At 39.9% G+C, this 19,384-nt stretch overlaps 1 protein-coding gene across 2 annotated transcripts in view; it reads right to left on the reverse strand.

Moving 5' to 3' along the window:
- Positions 1-1,744: 1,744 nt before the first annotated feature.
- Positions 1,745-19,384, reverse strand: part of LDAH (lipid droplet associated hydrolase) — a 123,953-nt gene continuing 106,313 nt past the window's right edge. For both annotated transcript variants that reach the window (XM_080390024.1, XM_080390023.1), the window contains exons 6-7: positions 18,659-18,741; positions 1,745-4,990 (exon numbers count right to left, since the gene is read on the reverse strand). In XM_080390024.1, the coding sequence (XP_080246150.1) occupies positions 4,799-4,990; positions 18,659-18,741 (275 nt within the window). In that variant the 3' untranslated portion in view covers positions 1,745-4,798. The remainder of the gene's footprint in view (positions 4,991-18,658; positions 18,742-19,384) is intronic.

The following is a 19,384-nucleotide window of genomic DNA, read 5'->3' on the forward strand; positions in this document are numbered from 1 at the left end:
TGTTCATGTCATGCCACCTCTGTTGCCCTAGTCTCAGTTAACTGATCATTTGGGTCTCCCTAAGCCTGCGTGCAATCCTATTGACTTTATTGAGGCTATACTAGGGCTGTAGTTGGAGTTACACATTCCAGTTTGCTCTGGATGCTTCAAAACCTGGTGTGTTTTTTTTGTTTGGTTTTTGTTTGCTCTGGTTTTGTTGGTTGGTGGGTTGTTTTTGGTTTTGGTTTTTTTTTTTGTAGGTGAAAATACAGGTTCCTTCCTAATGAACACTGATGAGTTGCAGTATGATGAGAGCAGATGACGTTAACACCCCAAAACATTTATATTCTGTAAATGCTATTCCTTGTTTCCAACAAGTTAGATCGGAAGAGCTGAATCCTTATAGATTTTTCAAGGTGCCTCTTAGGGAAAAGGAGTAGCTGAGTCCTGACACTGGGAAAGCCTGTTTTTCTCAGTTCCAAGCCACCTCATCTTCATACGTAAGGATTTCTCTTAATACATGAAGCACAGCGTCTTTTAGAGCTTGGGGGCTTTCAGGTGAGTTTGTTGAAGATGTTCATAAACTGGAGGAGTGGGGGCATCCCCCACTGCCTGTTTCATTGTGAACTGCTTCAGATACATTGGCAAAAAATCTTCGAGTGTCTGACTGGCAAACACTGCAGTCAGATACAGACTGAATCAGCATTTTAACATTCTGCATTTTATTAGCTGCTGCAAACTACTTTCCACAACACAATTACTTTCCTGCAAGCATGTTCCTGCAATAGATGGAATGGAAAAACCTAGTCCATTTACTATCAGCTTCAGTACTTGAAAACAGTCTTTAATTCTCTCCCTGCTTGTCCCATCTGAGCATGCATGTTAGCCTGTTTCATAACTTCTGCATGATGCTACTGAGAGCAAAGATCGCTTCTGGCAGCTGGCTTGTAGTGTTACTGCTGTATCTGCTGCTTGTACTCAAACCCCATCAGCTGTTCCAGAAATACATGTTGTTTTAATAGTTCCTGGTCACTCACAAACGCTCTCTGGATTCTTATTTTGTAAATGTGCCAGGAAAGAGAACATTTGTCTCCAAGTGAAGAGCCTCAGAAACATAGTGTAGTTGGGAGTCTGAGTGTGACCTGTGACACAGAGTAAAACAAGTCTCTTGGGTCTAGTAAGTTTATCCAAACCCAGTAATAGTTTGAGTGACTTTATTAATGATAACATTGAACATGTTGTTTAAAGTCTTTGCTCACAATTAGCTAGACCAAAGAAAGGGACAGGCAGTAGATGCATGTATAAACCCATTTTCTGTAAAATAAATACGTAAATGACCTCAGCTGCAGAGAAGAGATTATCTGTTGTGGCTCATGTATGCAATCTGTCTCCTGTGAGTTAAGAAACTGGTGTTTAGGTTGGAGTCCAGCTCCAAATTCTTCACCATAAACACTGCGCAAACACTCATCAAGCTTCCTGATGGGACAAACCTCACTAATCCAGACGCTCTATAGCTCGTTCAAAGCAGCAAACATGGAGCTGGAGGGAGCAAGGGGAAACACTGATTATTTTGGAGTGGTATAATGGATAAAAATGCTTAAGTGAGTCAGGTGCCTACCACCCACTGATTTTCTCTGCACTTGGCAGATGTCTACATTGCATGTGAAATCTGGAGTTTGGCAAGTATTTTTGCAAATTTTGTACACATGAAGTAATGAAGAAGGTGAACTAGAGACTAAACAAGTTATCAAAATAAAGAATCAAGTTACATTTTACCATAAATGTCTTTATTTTTGTTACTGGATTTGTGTACTTTTTCATAAAAGGTATAGATCTAGCAAAACACTTGAACACGAGTCAGTCATTGAAGCTAGCAGGATTACTCGTGTGGTGAGAATTAAGCACAAATGTGAATGACAGAGATTAGGTGCTACTGCATACAGTCAATTCATTTGTGATAGGTTTCCCCACAATTCTAGAACAGTCTAAAACAGGCAAGACCACACTGTATTTTCGTGGTAAATTAGCACATTTGGACCACAAGCACTTTTGACACTCTTTGCCTGGTGTCACGGTGAACACCATGGGCTTCAGAGGAGCTAGATTCTCCTTGTTTGAGATCTGCCTCCCTGATGAAATACAGCTGTGACAACTAGACTCGTGCTTTTCTGCAATGAAGAGAGCAGCAAATTTTCACATCTTAGCCTTACAGCAACAGCTTCTAGGAAGAAGGTAGCAACTGAATCAATATAGTTTTGATAATATTAGAGAAAATTCATTTAAGAAAATCATAAGGCATTATCCTGCAGTAGATCTGGTCATCACTGACCAGATGTAATCTCAGGTTAGGTCTTAATGCAGTCAGTAGGATCTACTGTAATGGATTAACATTTGTATAAAAGGCATACACAAGTCAAATACAAGTATTGCTAAATTAATTCCTCATACAAAGTATATGAATAATGCACTGTAAACAACTGCTTCTCATAGGTGCTTCAGTTTCCAGACTTTAATAGTTGCTTGTCATCTTTGGTTAATGCACGATCTTTTCTGTCCTCAGGAGATCCACTACAACAGCTGAACTTTTTACAGACTGAGTCCTTGCTTGATTACCTGATTCCATATACTTTGAAAAACAAATGCTTAGTTCAACCAGATCAATGTGTAAACCAAAACAACCAAGTGAACTGTATTTTTTATGTTGCTAACATACAAACAGGTGCATATGTCTGTATATACGTGTGCATATATATATCCACATATGTGAATGCCCCCACCTCACTCTGCCCCAGGGAGCACCTAGGCCAACAGATGTATTTGGCATCTGCTGTAAGGCCATCCAACAGGAACAACAGAAGATGCCAACATCTGTGGGCTATTTAAACACACACACACTCGTTCAACTGTGGGTTCCTAAAGTGAGAACAAGAATCGTTTTGATCATGACTGAATATGGCCCTGTAAAAAGAAGGGAAGTCCCATGACTCTCCAATAAACAGAATCAGTTGCATGGGCACAGTCCTGTCACTTTGAATGTATCTGGCTCCTCTCCACGCTGCTGCAACTGCGGTCGCAGCACTTCTGCCTCAAGCATCAGTATCTGTTTATTATGTGGCAGTGTAATCTGAAAAGCCACTGGCTAGTCTCAAAAGCTAAACCAGTTTCTGATGCAAAGGTCACTTAAATCCACTGTCTGTCCGCAGGTTTGAAAACTAGTCCAAAATATCCAGGAAGTGAGTTCTACTACAAATTGCTCTAGATATTAGTGAAAGATTCAAGGGTGATTAAGAGAGAAGTGGAAGGTGTGTATGTAATTGTCTAAGAAAACCCAGGAATTAATTGGTCATTCTACATCACATTAAAACTGTTAATAAAACATGTAAGTTAGATAGCCAGTGCATCATCTAAATTCATCTGCTTGCAAGGGCAGGACTTCCCCTGACTGTATTCTGTAGTGTTTCGCTTATTTATAAATGTCTCTATGAACTCCACAGGGAGACTATTTCACAGGTTCAAGGCTAGAAAGCTTTTCCTGATTACACTTGGCTCTGTTCCTTTCACTTACATTATTTTTCATTTCTAGCTATTGCCTGTAACTTCTTCTGTTATCACAACTGGTAGGATGTCTTATTCTAGTTTTCTGCCACCTGTAAAGGAGAGGGATGAACAACTGTGAGGAACAGTCTACTTGTCCGCAATGTGCTATAGCAAGGATCTGGTTCTCAACAGTAACATTTCATGACATTTCATGGGTGCAATCACAGGAGAGCAACAGTCATCTCCTCATTGTGGGCTTATCTAATTTGTGGCTTGGCAGAAAAACTTATACTTCAGTCCTTAGGGCAAAGAACTGCAATTTACGCATGCATCAAAACTGGTTTAATTCCTCAAAGTTGCTGAGCAAGTACTGTTCTCATGGACTTCATTATGAGAGCTAGGCCACCTATAAGTAGTTATATATGGATTCTGAAATCTATTTTAGCCTTTTAATACTGGCACTTTTGATGAGTGTCCTTTACTTTCTCTACAGTTAATCAAAATATAAAACAGTTGGCAACATTCCAGACAAGAGCTCTGTTATGTGTTCACTGAGTGGCCACAGTTACCTTATGGGTATTTTTAACACCCTGTGGAGTCCTGGCAGCACCCTAAACCTCTTCTGAGACTTTGGAGAGACTGCACACCTCATCTACACACCTCTCTTGCACTCATCCTGAACTCAGCCTGACCTTTGATTGGTCACCAACCCCCTCTGGCCTGGAGGATACACTGTTAGGGTTGTCCTGGAGCCTTGGGCTGTTCTGGCTGTCACGCACCAGGGTTACATGGACGGATGAGACATATGGAGAGGGTCAGGTCTTTCACAACATACCAGGATCCACTGTCAGGATCCGTCCCCAGGGAGATTTTTATCCATAAGAGTAGCCTGGTATTTCTTTCTAAGGCAAGCCAGCTGGGATACCCTAAACATATCCCTGGCAGTTTCCCAGCAGATGAGTGAGGTGACAGTAACTCAGGTACACTTGTAGCCAGTGAATCTAGTACCAGTGTTGTCTAGAGTGCTAGCAGACAATAAATATTCCACCCTCTGCCAAGTCCTGCAGAGTCTTCAAGATGCAGGATGAAGGTACATCACCACTGAATCAATAAAACTATACTTTGGACCAGCCAGTCTCTCTTCAGCTTTCTCTAAAACATGTCAATAGAAAACAAGCCATAATCTATAATAAACAGAAAAAAATAGGACAGACTCTCTCACAAAAAATTACATGTTCACAAAATAATTACATAATTTTCTTGTTGATCACTGAATCTATGTTTATAATTTGGTCAGATCATCCTGTAACCAGTCTGTAATCATGGCAGCCATCTCCTTGCTGGCATCCAGCACAAAGGCATGGCGGAGCCCTTTCTCACAAAGTCGAATGTCCCCATCTGGAAAATCCATTTTGATCTCATCGTAGTAGTGCTGTGGACACCAGCTGTCTCCAGTTCCATAGTAGAAGATCAGCTAGAAATCAAAGCATATCATCAAATCATTAATTTGAAAAGTTGCTGATGAAGCAACCAATATCCAAACAAAGAGCACTGAATTATTTGGAAGTAAGTGATGCTTCATGACTCAAGATATACAATGCGGAATAGCAAACTGGTAGTTCTTGGTTGTTTCCAAGCCTGCAATTACGATGAAGCCAATTAATTGCTCTTTGACTCATTTTCTTAATCTGTAAAACTGTGAAACACAATACAGGCTTAACTCTGAAAACAAGAGATCTGCTGATGGAATTTTGGCTGTCTTAAAAAATTGATTATGGATCAAAACTTTTCGCTGTCCATGGAGTCCACCCCTAATAAGCAAGCTGCTGTGTTTTCCCTAGCTATTAGCTGTTTTCTGTGTTAGCTTTCTAGCTATTTAATCAAATAGCAAAATTACCAGTAAACTTGATGCTATGTCTCAGTTGAAGGGGCTAACCGTTATGGCTTGCTTCTGGATATAAACTAAAAGAAAGTAGGAGGTTACTCCACATTTGCGAGTAGCTTAGTCTTACTGGCATCTGTTAGGTATGATCTCAAACCACCTGCCTGGTTGGGGCCTTAGGTGGAGGAGGATCTATTTTTCTTAACCTCGGTGTTAGATTCACTTGCCCATGTTAGAATAACAGCAACTATGGTCATTCTGAGAAGCAAAACTTTTTTTGCTTGGAGAGTTTTATATTCATAGAATCTTAGAAACACAGAATCATGGAATACTTTGGGTTGGAAAGGTCCTTTAAAGGTCATCTAGTCCAACCCCCTGCAATGAGCAGGGACATCTTCAACTAGATCAGGTTGCTCAGAGCCCCGTCCAACCTGACATTTAGTGTTTCCAGGGATGGGGCTTCCACAGCTTCTCTGGGCAACCTGTGCCAGTGCTTCACCACCCTCATCATAAAAAATGTCTTCCTTATATCTAGTCTGAATCTACCCTCTTTTAGTTTAAAACCATTTCCCCTTGTCCTACTGCTGCAGGCCCTGTTAGAAAGTTTGTCCCCATCTTTCTTCTAAGTCTCCTTTAAGTATTGAAAGGCTGCAGTAAGGTCTCCCTAGAGTCTTCTCCAGGCTGAACAACCCCAACTTTATTCTCTCTTTGTGAAGTGCTGCCCGTATAAAGCACAGGCACCTTCTGGAAATCAATGAGCAATTTTCTTTTGTGTTGTAATGTGGAACTAAATTTCTATCAAAGTCCATTTTGTTTTGATCTTGCCCTAATAGCCTTGTTCAATGACATACATGAAGCAGGTGCTACAGGGACCACCTAAACACAAAAGTCATAAATTCCAGGCAAATACCACATTCGATGAAGTGTTTTTTCTCTCTGTTAGAAACAATGAATGTCACTCTTTCCCAAGTCATCATTTCCCCCTGTTTTCATCTCAACTTTGCATGCTATAACTATGTTTTTCAATTTTCATAAAGTATTTGAACAGAGAGTGGTTGTCTGGGAGAGAGTAAAAACCTATGGATTTAAAACTGCACAGGAACAAGATTAACGACAAGGATTCTTTATACTGAAATATCTGAATGCAGGTACCAGAAGGATGTTGACTGCTCAACATATCACACACATAGCTTGGTCCAATTCCATTACTCTCATTTGTTTCGTATTTCATTTCTGTACTTCAGTGAATAATTGAGCAATGCTAACATAAATTAGGGGACAAGAAGTTTTCCTTTCATCACAAAAATCTTCAATTCCATCATTTTTGTAGCCATGTGGAACATAAAGAAATGCACCCACTGGGGCAGAGGTGGGCTAAGAGCCCAGACTGCATTTCACAAAATGTTACAAGTTTTTGTCTAACTCACTTTTCCCTTGTTGAAGCATACAAAAATCTTGGACATTATTACTGGCTGCATTCAAAATACATCTCAGTTGCACAGACACCAACCCAAGTTATACTTCTATGTACATGTAAAACATAGAACATAAAGCATCCCATGTTACCAAACTTTACTGGTTTCCTTTGTCACTCACTAATTGCTGGAAACAAGGTATGTCGTTTGCTTTAGCAGAACATTTCTTTTGATCTCGCCCTCGATTCATAAATCACAGGATGTCACACTAGCAAAAATTCTTCAAAAAAGCCAACATAAAATGGCCAGCTGCATTAAGGCTTTCTGAAAGCCAAACATCTGACCAAATTATGTTTAACTCTGGGCTCCGTTACCAACAAATACAAAAATAAAGACTATGAAACTGAGAAGAAAAGAAATGGAACAACTCCAGTTTAATGGAGTAGTCCATGACATTTTCATAGGCTAGTCATAGAGTCTCATCGCATGATCATTTAGAAAAAGATGAAAAGTCATTTACACTTACAAAGGTGGATAAAATACTTGGCTTAGTCTGCATGAGCTGCAAAATGGGCTGTTCTCCAGGTAAGGTTGTAAACTTGAGAACTCACAGATTTGGAAATGCCTAAATAAAAGATTTATGTGCATTCTTAGCTTGCCTCCGGTATATTTGCATTGCGGTTTCATCTTTCACTGCATGATCCAAAGGATCGTTGACTCATTCAATCCACCGACAGGATGATGTTCAGCTGATGAGCTGCTATTTGATGATAGTATTTTTCGTTTAAAATTCTGTGTGTGGTCTGGAGATTTATTTACTACGTATTTCATGGTTTACAGACAGAATTTATTTTCTTATGTGCATTCCTCTGGCACACACCACTAGAGGATTTGCATGCTCGCATTTCTTGATTTAGTTTTGCAACACCTTAGTGGCCATTACTATCTCCGTTTTGCAGATAGGGAGAGCAGAAATCAATGTCGAACTACATACATTAATCTGAAAGTATGTCGTGTAGTCTGAAACACCTACAGCTGGTTTTCCAGTGTGTATAGCATTACACAGTATTGACTATGCTCAAAGGATAGCACCCTGGACTTCATTTGCGGTGCTCTGAAACACTGTCTATCTGTCTGTAAAACAGATTTCAAGGTCACTCAGAAAAGTGACGACAAACTGTGACCATCCATGAAAAATGTTAATGACTTCACAAAGTTCATTCTTGGATACGAAGTTGAGGTGCCTCTACCATGAAGCTATCCATTTTTACTTCATATCGTTCCCTGTTTCTTTAGACAGGCATTTCACTGCTTCTGCCACAAATAAGGTAGCAGTGCTACACCCTGCTGTCTCCTTCATTGCACAGCTCTTTTGGTTAATGAAAGAGGAAAAAGGAAAAGCGATGTTTTAATGAAAGAAATTATGTATGCTTTTATGCATACATAAAAGGTGTCTGAATTAGGATCGGTGCTCTGTAACTTTGAAATGCTTGGTAATGCCATATCAACTGGTTTTAGCAGAGCTTGTGTATACAGTCTGTGAGACTTCAAGGAGGTAAACCAAGAACCAGGTATTTCACATGTGACACCTAAATATATTGGCAACAGTGTTAGCACCTACAATTCTACTGCTTTAGGCCTCTGTCCCTCAAAAGTAATGGTGTAATTGAAAGAAGCAGCACTGTCAGCTTCTGGCCAAAACATGGGACACCCTCCTGCTGGGTGTCGCACTGGGGGTGTCCAGTAAAGAAACTGGTGATTTAGTTTGGATCTATTGTGTGTTTTTGAAGCAAATGTCATGTTTGTCCAGATTTACCATGCTTTGGTTCACATTGTGGAGTAGTCTCAGAGTGTTTGAACTCCTTTCAACTGAAACTAAGGCAAAGATGCTCTTCAGGATCACACTTTGTGAACTCCAGTCACTAATGGACATTTGGTCCATGGGTAAGACAACTGCTGGCTAAAGTAATAACCCTCTGAGATGCCTATACTGGGAACATCAGGGCCTCACCACTTGCTATTTATCTCCATGAATTCTCTTCTATTGTGCTGCTCCTGTTTTTAAGGCAAATGTAGCTAAAGGCACCTGTTGAGAACAGAAACAATAAGATTCTTGGAAATGTAGGTTCCATTCCAAGCAGAAAAGGGCAGAATATTTACCAGCTACTGGCCTTGCTGTCCAGTCATTTTCCCCATCTTTCAAAGTATGACTTCTGCTTTGTCTCCTTCTGGTCTCAGGACTACTCTATCACTCTTTGGCTCATTGTTTCAGCTCTATTCTCCTTACCTAGTAATTTCCAATGTCCACTACTTCTGCTTCTTATTCTTGTCCCACATTCTTGCTCTGCCAAGTCTAGATTTTAGTCTTCTGGTTTCTCCATCCCATTCTGAGTCTCAATTTCGACCCTAGTTGCTTTTCCCCCCAGCGATTCTCCGCTTTTTTAGCAGTCTAAAAAAGTTCTTTTTTAGCAGCAGAACCTCTGTTCCCAGCCCTACTCCTCAAATATCTCTGAAACTATCAGTCATTCCTAGTGTCAGGGTTGGTTTCAGTTCAGCATAAATCCTTCTAAATACAGGTAACTGCACTGCAGTGTTTACATATTTACCAGGCATCCAAATTCCCAGCACACAGTCAGGAAAGATAAACTCAATAAAGCCATCAGTGCTTAGAAGGCTATTCAGTTGAAACAGCAGGTGTCTACTGTAAGGTGGGTGAAGCTGCACTTCAGGCTCCACTAAAAACTCTGTTGCCTAAGTGTAGGCACCTACTGCCATCTAAGATGCTCTGGATATCCGAGGCACCTGCACATGACTGACAGGTATGACAGGCAGAATTTATAGGAGACCCACAACTTTCTGGCAAAACAGCTGGAGGCCAGATGGGGATATCTCACAGTGCCCCAAATCAAATCAGATGTCCGTGTTTAAGTGCCAAATTCCACCTTAACTTCTTCAATAGAGTTCTATTGACTCTAATGGGGTCATCCACACCTCTAATGCTTACTGCACCTGTAGATTCCTACAAGTAAACTCATAAAGCATGATCCAGGTGCCACACATAAACACTTGGTAGTGTTAGGTTAATGGTTGGACTTGATGATCTTTGATGATCTTAAGGGTCTTCTCCACCCTATGATCCCATGCAACTTAAGACTGATATGCTAGTGTATCCTGTTTGGTCTCCACTGCTGCTACAGGCAGCTTGTGTGTCTTGTGCCAGTCTTGGCTTGGGTAGATCAAATCCACCACCTCATACAGCACCAGAAGCCTACCTCTGGCCAAGCAAACAGAGCCTTTGGTTTTTCCTGCCGCCTCCTCCTCCTCTCTGTTCACCCCTCACTCACTAGCTCCCTCTGTATTACCTCAGCACTGGAATGAATATCTTCCTTCTCCAGGACAAGAATTCTTACCATAAGAAAACAATGCATTTTGCCCTGATCCTTATTTGTAGACATTGTGGAACCCTTTGGATTGAAATAAAAAATTAACAGTCAAGGAAGGATAGACACTTGTGTCATATATGCAACTAATGTTTGGGTACATTATAATGAACTAATTTTATAACAGGAAGACATGGGGAACCTTATTTGATGCTTGCAGCTATTTTATCCGCTTATTTCATGTGCAGATGTTGGTGTGTGCATTCTGTGTGTCTCTGTGCATATGCCTGTAAATCTAAAACTTTAAGATACATGTTTCTTAATTACAAACTGCCAACAGTTTGTTCAGAATTGTTTTCAAAATGCTTCCCTATTAATGGTTTATGCAATAAAATCTAAAAGCAGGACTTCAATTACGGTGAAATTTTCAGTGATCCAGATGGTGGTACAAGGCCTATGAAACCTGACAGATACTTGACTGTCATTTGTGGCATTGAGTTTCTTCCTTTGAATGACAAAATGTCTGTGCTTTTTGCCTATGCCATACACAGACACAAAATATAGAGATGTTAGGATGATACCTATTTTCCTAACATATTAAGACAGGTTAATTTTAGACATATTTAAGCAAAAGTTTCCAAGACCCAAATGTTCTCATCCTCATTTTAAGATCAGGAGTTTTGCTATTGCAGCAAGCAGACAGGTATAGTTAATGAACCATGTGCAACCAGAGGCACATGGGAACTCCATTAATGGTTGGGAACACTGGCATGCACTATATGATTTGCATGGATCTGTAAAGTACATATTTTCCTGTGGACTGTGCATAGCTGTAAAGACATCCTGAGTCAGCACAACCACTGTACCAGCAATGGAAAACTGATGCCAACCTAAGCATTCAAAAATGGTGAGTCAGGCTCCCAAAATAATGAGACAAGCTTAAAAATAAACAGATTTACAAAACAAGAAATAGAACATTCTTTTTTTCTTCTGGGCTTAAACTTTTCAATATTTGCATTTTTTAAGCTTTCTGCCATGAGGGCAAGAGTATTATTTTTTGTTCTTTTGCAATATTGAATGCTGAGATTGAATCCAGGTATTCCCGACTCAGAAAGGAAATGGCAGCTACCACTGGAGACAACAAGAACTTTATATATGATTCCTAATGCTACCCTGCTTGTTATGAGTGACAAATACATTCCTCTTTCAGGATCTGATGGCGAGGGCACAGTGAAAGGGATGTGGGTTATCTTTGGCTGGCTATTTCAATACTGTGTTTGAAATAGTTATGCATTTTCTAAGTTTCAAATGGTTGTAAAATAACAGCAATGTGTAAGCTGTTTTACCATTACATTGCTCAGAAGTATTTTCAGCCTTAGCTTCTGTAAAATAAAACACAAGTCAGAATAGGGCTCTGTCAGCCTAGTACCCTGTAATATGGTATGTGTACTCAGACACTGCACAATGATGGCAGCTGCTAAGTAAACATCAGAAGAATCTGAGATTTGTATCAACAGGATGTTTACATTTTAAAGAGTTTCTAAGAAAACAATAAAGATTTCCTGCAGTTGACTCCATTGGCACTTGTTTTAGTATGTATGACAGTTCACAGAAGTATAAATTACAAAGAGATTTCTTTTATGCCTCTTCTGTAGCTGCCATAGGTCAACACTGAAAAACAAATCAAAAAAGTTAAAAAATATTAATTGACTTTCCTTTATCTCACTGGAATTTGGTACATGTTATAACAACTTTAGGATCTTATTACATGGGCAGGCACTACTCCAGCTTATGGCAAAGAGTGAAGGACTGATCTCTAGCGGCACAAGTGCAATGGCAAGCAAGACTGTACCAGTGACCTTGCTGAAATCTTTGTCTCTCATACATTAACTTCTTATCAGTATTACTCCCACATGCATTCACTAGTTAAAACAGCAGCTTCTCTCTGGGTGACATCTCTCAACAGTAACCAGCTTCATTTACTCTTGGATGAAAATTAGTTTAAAAGGCATTAGCCCAGAATTAATTTCAATTTCAATCATGGTTTATAGAAAATGACTTAGCTTTTCTGGAATTATGGAAGCATCTCCACCTTATCCTGCAAAAATAATAATATAAATGACATGGGAACAGACTGGTTTGGGACACACTTTTTTTTCCGGACTTGCTTCAGTTATACTTTGGCTTTACAAATCTGTTTCTGGGATGAATTCAAAGAGCTAGCATTGCCCTAGGAAGCCCTAAATGCTGTGGGATCTGGTTCTCCGAGGCACCATCTCTCTCCCCTTGTGATCCTGCTGTGGTTGAGATCAGCGTGTTTGATGGCAAGGTCTTTGGAACATGCTTCTCATCTTGTTTTACCAGAACTGCAATTTCTCAACTTCCCAAGGGCACTGTGAACCCAACCTTTTTCTGCTGGACTGTTTTGAGAAGAGGCAGTTGACAATCTGCTGTACACAACATTATTTTTAAATACTAACCTGCAGGGGTTGTAGTAAGGTGTAATAGGTAGTTCAGGTATTTGTGGTGGTTTTAATGTAAGGAATGTGGTCAGGTTTGTTAAACCAACAGAAATAATAAACAAAACCAGCTTCTCTGCCTGGGAAGAGAGGGCAGAATTTACTTTCAGAGCAATTAAGATGCATTATTCCTCTCCCCAGTGGAAGGTATGGTGTTCTACCAAACAGGCACACGCAGGCTCCCCATTTTCATGCGTTTGTTAGTGTTAACTGCAAATATGGTAAATTGAGGAAGGGGATAGGGTTCCTCTTTAACTTTGTTGTCGTTTGTTAGCAATGCTGCTGGCTCCTCTGCATATAGATCCAAGCGATCAAGAGAGGCCACTTCTATTTCCACTTTCTCAGAGATAATGAAGGGTCAAATTCAATGCAAAGTAAAAATGTGCTTTAAAAAGGATGTACAGGGTTTATCAACAAACCAGGGTGATTAACTTATTTATATTATCTATGTTAACTTTTCAAGACTTAAAAGTGATTTGAGGGTATATATTTAGATGTGCCAGGAACATGAGTAGTTCAGAAGTCAAGGGTGTATAAATACCAAAATAAAAACAAACAGACCTGAAACCACTATTTAAGCAATACTGTTACCAGGCCAGATTCTTTCAACCATATTTACTGCAAACAGTATTTCCTTCTGAATATAAGCCTGATTCTACATTCAGTGAGACTTTATCTAAGGTGAATCAGTCAGATCTTTCTTGCAACAGCAGGATCAGCATCTGGCCACAAATGACATAAATTTTGTTCACTGCTGTGCAATGAGCTCTGTGGCAAAGGGAGGGAAAGTAAGCAGTAAGGGAGTAGTACAGGTCAGACAGTAACTTCTTAACTATTCTTCAGAAAGCTGGGGAAATATTGCTGTCTGCTCGTTGCATGTAGCACACACCTCATACCCATCGCAAAAATCCTAGGAATTCATGTCATCACTTCTTTATTAGAATACCACACAGCATGAACGATGGTAACAGGAGCTCAGTCACTTTGTATATTGTGGTACATTGAACTTTTTGAATGCTCACTGGGATCCTTTTCCACTGAGGAGAGGAACTGCTGATCGCTGATTAGGCGTTCTGGGTGCTTCAAAGAGAAGGTTGTCCTTGTGGTCAAATGACACAGGCACCAAAATCGCCAAGCACATGTGCAACTTCCCTAACTTCAACTCTGTAACTCCAGGGAGCGCAGGCCAAAAAGGATGTGAGACCAGCCAAAAAAGAGGTGTTCTTGGCTCGAGAGAGCACTTTGCACCTATTCAGAAAGAGTGTTTGGAAGTTTTTTCACAAACGTAGGCAAGCAACTCACTCGGTCTGTGGGCAGGCAAAGTATTTGTAGTATTCTTTTAACCACTTATCTTAGATCATGCTCCTGTCGCTGGGAATAATTACTAAATCCCTGTGGATGTCTACAGAGACTCAACCAAAAACAGCAGGCAACATCGAAACAGCTGCTTCAGGGATCAAAATAATTCTTGGTTGCTCAGTCTTAAAAATTTTCTCTAGAAAAGGCAATTTTTCAAAGGAAAACCTAGCACTTTTCTGTGGAAAGGTAATCCTTCATTTTTGCCATTTTTACTCTAAAACTCTGCATACCACCGTGTAGTTGATACTCTTGGAGAACACCTTTTCTGTGGTATTACTGGTGTGATATAAACTTGTATTATTTTTAATTCTAAATACACCATTGAAATAAGCAGGAAGTGTTAAACATATACTTCATTCATTTAATTTTTTCAAAAGTGAATTTCTTCCCCACTTAACCATCTATATAGGGGTGGCCATAAGACACCCACAATACAGACTTCCTCAATCTAAGTGAAAAAAGGTTCATGTGTCCATAAACCTCGAGTTTATACTTCTTCCTATTTGATTAAAATTTATTTTTCTCAGACAACAGATTTTTTTTTCCACTTTGTATCTCTAATTCAGATGTTTCATGTCTTTTTCCTTACACAATTGATGCATCTGCTACACCAGACCACTGGCAAAACTAAATTCAATGTATAAACATTTTTGGGTTTAAAATACTAACCAAAAGAATCATGATTTTCAGTTGTTGAAGGAGATGATTTATGGTCTTAAGAAATTATGAATGACTACAGAAAATTCACTGCCAAACTGATTCAAGACCTCCTGAAGTCTGTGGAAACTCTTCTGTTGATTTAGATGGGCTTTGGAGCAGATCCTACAATTAAAAATAGAACTACTGTGTATTACACAGGGAGTAATGAACAAAATGTATCTCAACAAATACAAAATCTGAGGGGTGATTTTTTTAAAACAAAATTTCCTCTATAAGGAACCTAGTTTTACCCTTTAATGCAGTACCTTCTTGATTACAATGGGTTTATAAGCTCACTTGACAGGAAAAGTCAATGAAGCTAAATCTTAAAGTAAAGCAATGAATGTGGCATGATGCAGACTTAAAAAGTTAAGTGCTGTAGAGAGCCTCTATATGGAAATATCATTGTCCATCCCAGGCATGCTAGTCAATGCACAACATAACCATTTTCCCTTTCCTTTTTGAATTTTTATTCTATTTGTAATAGCTCCATGATGCTCAGTGCTGATCCATCTTTTAAGAATACAGAATTACATCCACTTCCTTTTGTGCAAGAATTACAATAAACTTCCTCTAGTATAGTAGTATCTTTGCCTCCAGTTTCTGTTAGGAAAGGGAGTTGGTGTTATTATAGTGAAAGAACGTAGCTCAGCTGGCTTAGACACAACCAGCTAATGATAATTAACTGTCAAAGCTGAGTAAATCTTCTATCAGCATCCCCTACCTTATTTGTTTGGATTTTGTGATTTATCACAACTGCCTGTGTCATTGTAATAAGATGCCTACATTCATGTACTGCTTGATCCAGATGAATAGCTTTAGAATCAATATTTTAAATGCCCTATCATACATTACTTTGTTAGAAGACAGGTCTCCATCCTCCTCATACAGTTACACTGCTATTTAACGTGCGCGACTTCTGCCTTAAGAAGATTATAAATGAAATACCTCACAGTTATCCAAACAATATTCCAGCTCCCATTCTTTCAACATAAATCTGAGCAATTAGCATTGTTAGACTAAGAATCTGGGGCCTGGAGATAAAATTTCTCCTGGTCCCTAACTAGTAATAATTATAGTTAAACCTGGGCATGGAAAGATCGGAATAATTTAGTGTCTCTTCTTCTTTCTTCTTCAGATCACAGAATGCAAATAAGATCCAGAAATAACTTTTCTATTCCACAGCAGTTGGCAAAGTCAGGTGTTAAGATTGGCTTTTAGCATACGATCACAGTGCCTACTAAACAGTATAAATTTTTTGAAGTGACAGCTTGCCAGTTCTATAGCAACTTGGACTATAGTTCCTGTTTTTATAAACTTCCAACCTTCATAAGTTAAGCCCATTTTTATTGTCAATACACTTCAAATTTAACATAATGCCAACTCAAAATTTTTTCCTTAATTCTTATGTTCCCAGAAATTACTAGGATGATGAAAAAAGAGAAGCATTTAGCTTCATTTTTAGACCTGCTTTTTCTTCAGTTTGCCAACTGCTTATAAACTTGCTTTAGCTTCTTGTTTTCTTGAGTATGTTTGCCACTTTAAAAGTATGAGGACATAGAAGAATCAATAAAAGAAAGTTAACACAGGTTTAAAAAAGCTCCTGCCTGCTGAGGGCATGCTTACATTGACAGAGTCAACAAAAGCACAGATGAAGCAGACTAGGACACCTGCAAACTCTTACTGTTGGCTATAGGCCTTCATTCAGTACAAGAAACAAGTATTTTTGTAATGTGAAGCATCTGAGTAAACCACTTGAAGTCACTGGAGCTGTAGCTGAATGTCACCACTATTGTCCTCATCCAACAAAGCTTTTATGCTTAACTTCAAGCACATGTGCTTGCAATTAAGATTTCAAAAAGCACCTGAAGTCCCGCTCCTGTACTCTTCTCCTCTCTACCCTGACTAACACAGTAACCTGCCGTCTTACCCTCAGTTTCAGGGCACTAACAGGCCTTATCAGCCTTGCCTGGGACCCTGATCCATACTCCCTGCCTACATCTCTGTCCTTCGCCTTTAGTCTCTGCCTCTCAAGTACTGTCGTAGGAGTATGTGTCTCTGGCCCTGCCTCTGTCCCTGTGTCCTAGATTGACATCGGACCTACGCTGTACATAGCTTGTCACCTGGATGGATCCTACCTTGTAACCTGCCTTCCGTCATGGCCGTGCCTCCTGGATGGACTTTGGACCTACATTGTTGCCTTGTCTCCAGTTCTGTCCCTGGCCCTGTCTCTTTTTGCTCCTGACTGGATTCTCTGGAGGGATGCTGGACCTGGTTTATTGTTTTCCCTTGTCTGGGACAGTTGAAAGACTCTGTTACCCTGCCCTGCTCCAGTACTGTGGGACTGGACCCTGTTTGGTGAGGGCACTACTTGTGCTGGGGTCACCCTTGGGAAACAGGCAGACACTACAGCTCACAGACTCTCAGAGGGGTCATTCTGTCAGTAAGATCAACCATTTTCCTTCAGTTTATTGGGCTTTGGATCAACCCATGGAAAGTGAGAAATGAGAATATTTTCAGTCTACAAGATCAGCCCTTCAGTTTCTTCACTGAGATTCCCCCAGAAGTGCAGGAGAATTTTGAATGACCTGCAATAAAAATGTGAAAAAACAGGAATGCCTAGTGCCCTGTAGTGTTTCTTGTTCCTGTGTGTTATTTCAGCTCCTTTAAAAAAACCTGAACTGAAACATCTGAACATAACTTTCAAAGTGCAGAGAAGGCAAATGGGATAAGTAAAAAACAGATCCATTTTCAGCCAAAAAAAGAAAGACTGATTCATGAAGTGAACTTTGTACCATATCTATTTACAAGGCACAAAGTAATCTTACAGAGATCTAGGACCTCTGTCCCAGAAAATTTCATTCTCCAAGGAACATCTCTGCCAGTGCTAAGTGCTGGAATCATTCTTCCAGCAAAAAGACAAGGATGATACAAAAAAATAGAGAGAAGAAAGGAGACACAGTGAAATGATATGTTGTACTGTTTATCTACTCACAGAGGCTACACCAATAGTAGCTTATTAAATGTGACAGTTTTCTGGCTCATAAGCCATGTGGGATGGCCTGACAATGGCCACACTATTAAATTCTCTTGGCCTCCAAAACAGAGTGACCACATCAAAACTCCAGTCAGGAACAGTTCCGGACCTGTGCCAACCCCTGAACCATGCCTGGGAACTGACTGGGTGAATGCTATTGGTCCAGACTGAAACTGTACCAGCATCTCTTTCAACAATAAATCCGCACAGACAAGAAAGTTCAGTGCAGGAGAAAGGTCGCAAAAACTACTTCATCTACTTGTACAGCGCTAGCTCCAGTGTCCGAGGAACACACTTGCTGTGCCTTTCCCTTACACTACAGTTGAGTGGCTGAAACAGTGGAGTCATAATAATTTTGCTGACTCCTCTCTATTGTTTTGATACCACGGAAAAATCAAGCCTGCAGAATCCCATGATATTAACTGACACCACACAGCACAGATGGTACATGTTCTGCTTGACTGGACCAGCAGCAAAGTCGGAAGATCTGGTCAATCAGCCTGCACTCACGTCCTGGCTGACCATCTGCCTGTCTGATCAGAACCCAGGTAACTACCAGCCTCACTGAGAACGACACCTCAGGCTCAGCAAACACAGACTGTTTCTCCTCCACCAAGGAAAAAATACCAGATGGGATACTACATCTGACAGTGGTGAATGCTACGTCTACAAAGATGTGGTTCAATGACATTTTAATGACCAGTGATGCCTTTCATGGCTTCTCCAAAGTCAACGGCATGACACTCACGTAACAGCAAAAGCAAGCCTGCTGAAATTCTGGTTTTGCACAAATATAACATTGCCTCATGTATATGGGCTTCCCATGAAAACTCTGAGGATTAAATAGTTACCTTCTTTAAATTTTGCTTTATGGTTGTACTGTCTCTCTCCACAACCTTCATCATTTCTTGACTTGCCATATACAAGATGTTGGCTGCAGAAAAAGAAACATGCAATAATATAAGTACACAGCAAATCTTTTAGAAAAACAATACATGCCCAACCCTGCAAAGAAGTAAGGCAACTCAAGGAGTTATCATCCCAACTATCCCACTGAAAAGAATCCCAGTGACAGAAAGGGCAGCATTTCTTTGACCTAAATGAATCATTAAAAAGGCATATAGACTAAATTCAGTCACCCCCCCCCTTAATTAATTCCATAATTAATGGAAAGGGAAGGTCACCTTTGGAATGTAACTCTATCCATCTATCTTACAGACTTCTGAATCAGCCCACGGTGATGACTCTCTCTCTCCTGAGCAGAGAAGGAACTTTGATGACTAGCTTTCACTACATACTTTTAGAAAGGTAAAGGTAAGCATAATAAATCAACCATGAAGTGTTTGCAAGAGGGGACTTTTAAATACAATGCATACATTAAAAGGCATTACCAATCAATAGATTATTAAATTGCTGTCATTTTAATATGCAAGTCATCCAAATATTCAGCATAAATAATAAAAATAATGGCAAATAAAAGTATCATTGAAAACTGCAGTCCTGCATAATACTGATGGTACTTACCCTGACAGGGCTGGACAGGACACCAAATGTCTAAGTCTTACCTTTCTGGAATG

Source organism: Falco punctatus (assembly GCF_963210335.1).
Source record: "Falco punctatus genome assembly, chromosome: 5".
In the NCBI taxonomy this organism is placed as follows: Eukaryota; Metazoa; Chordata; class Aves; order Falconiformes; family Falconidae; genus Falco; species Falco punctatus.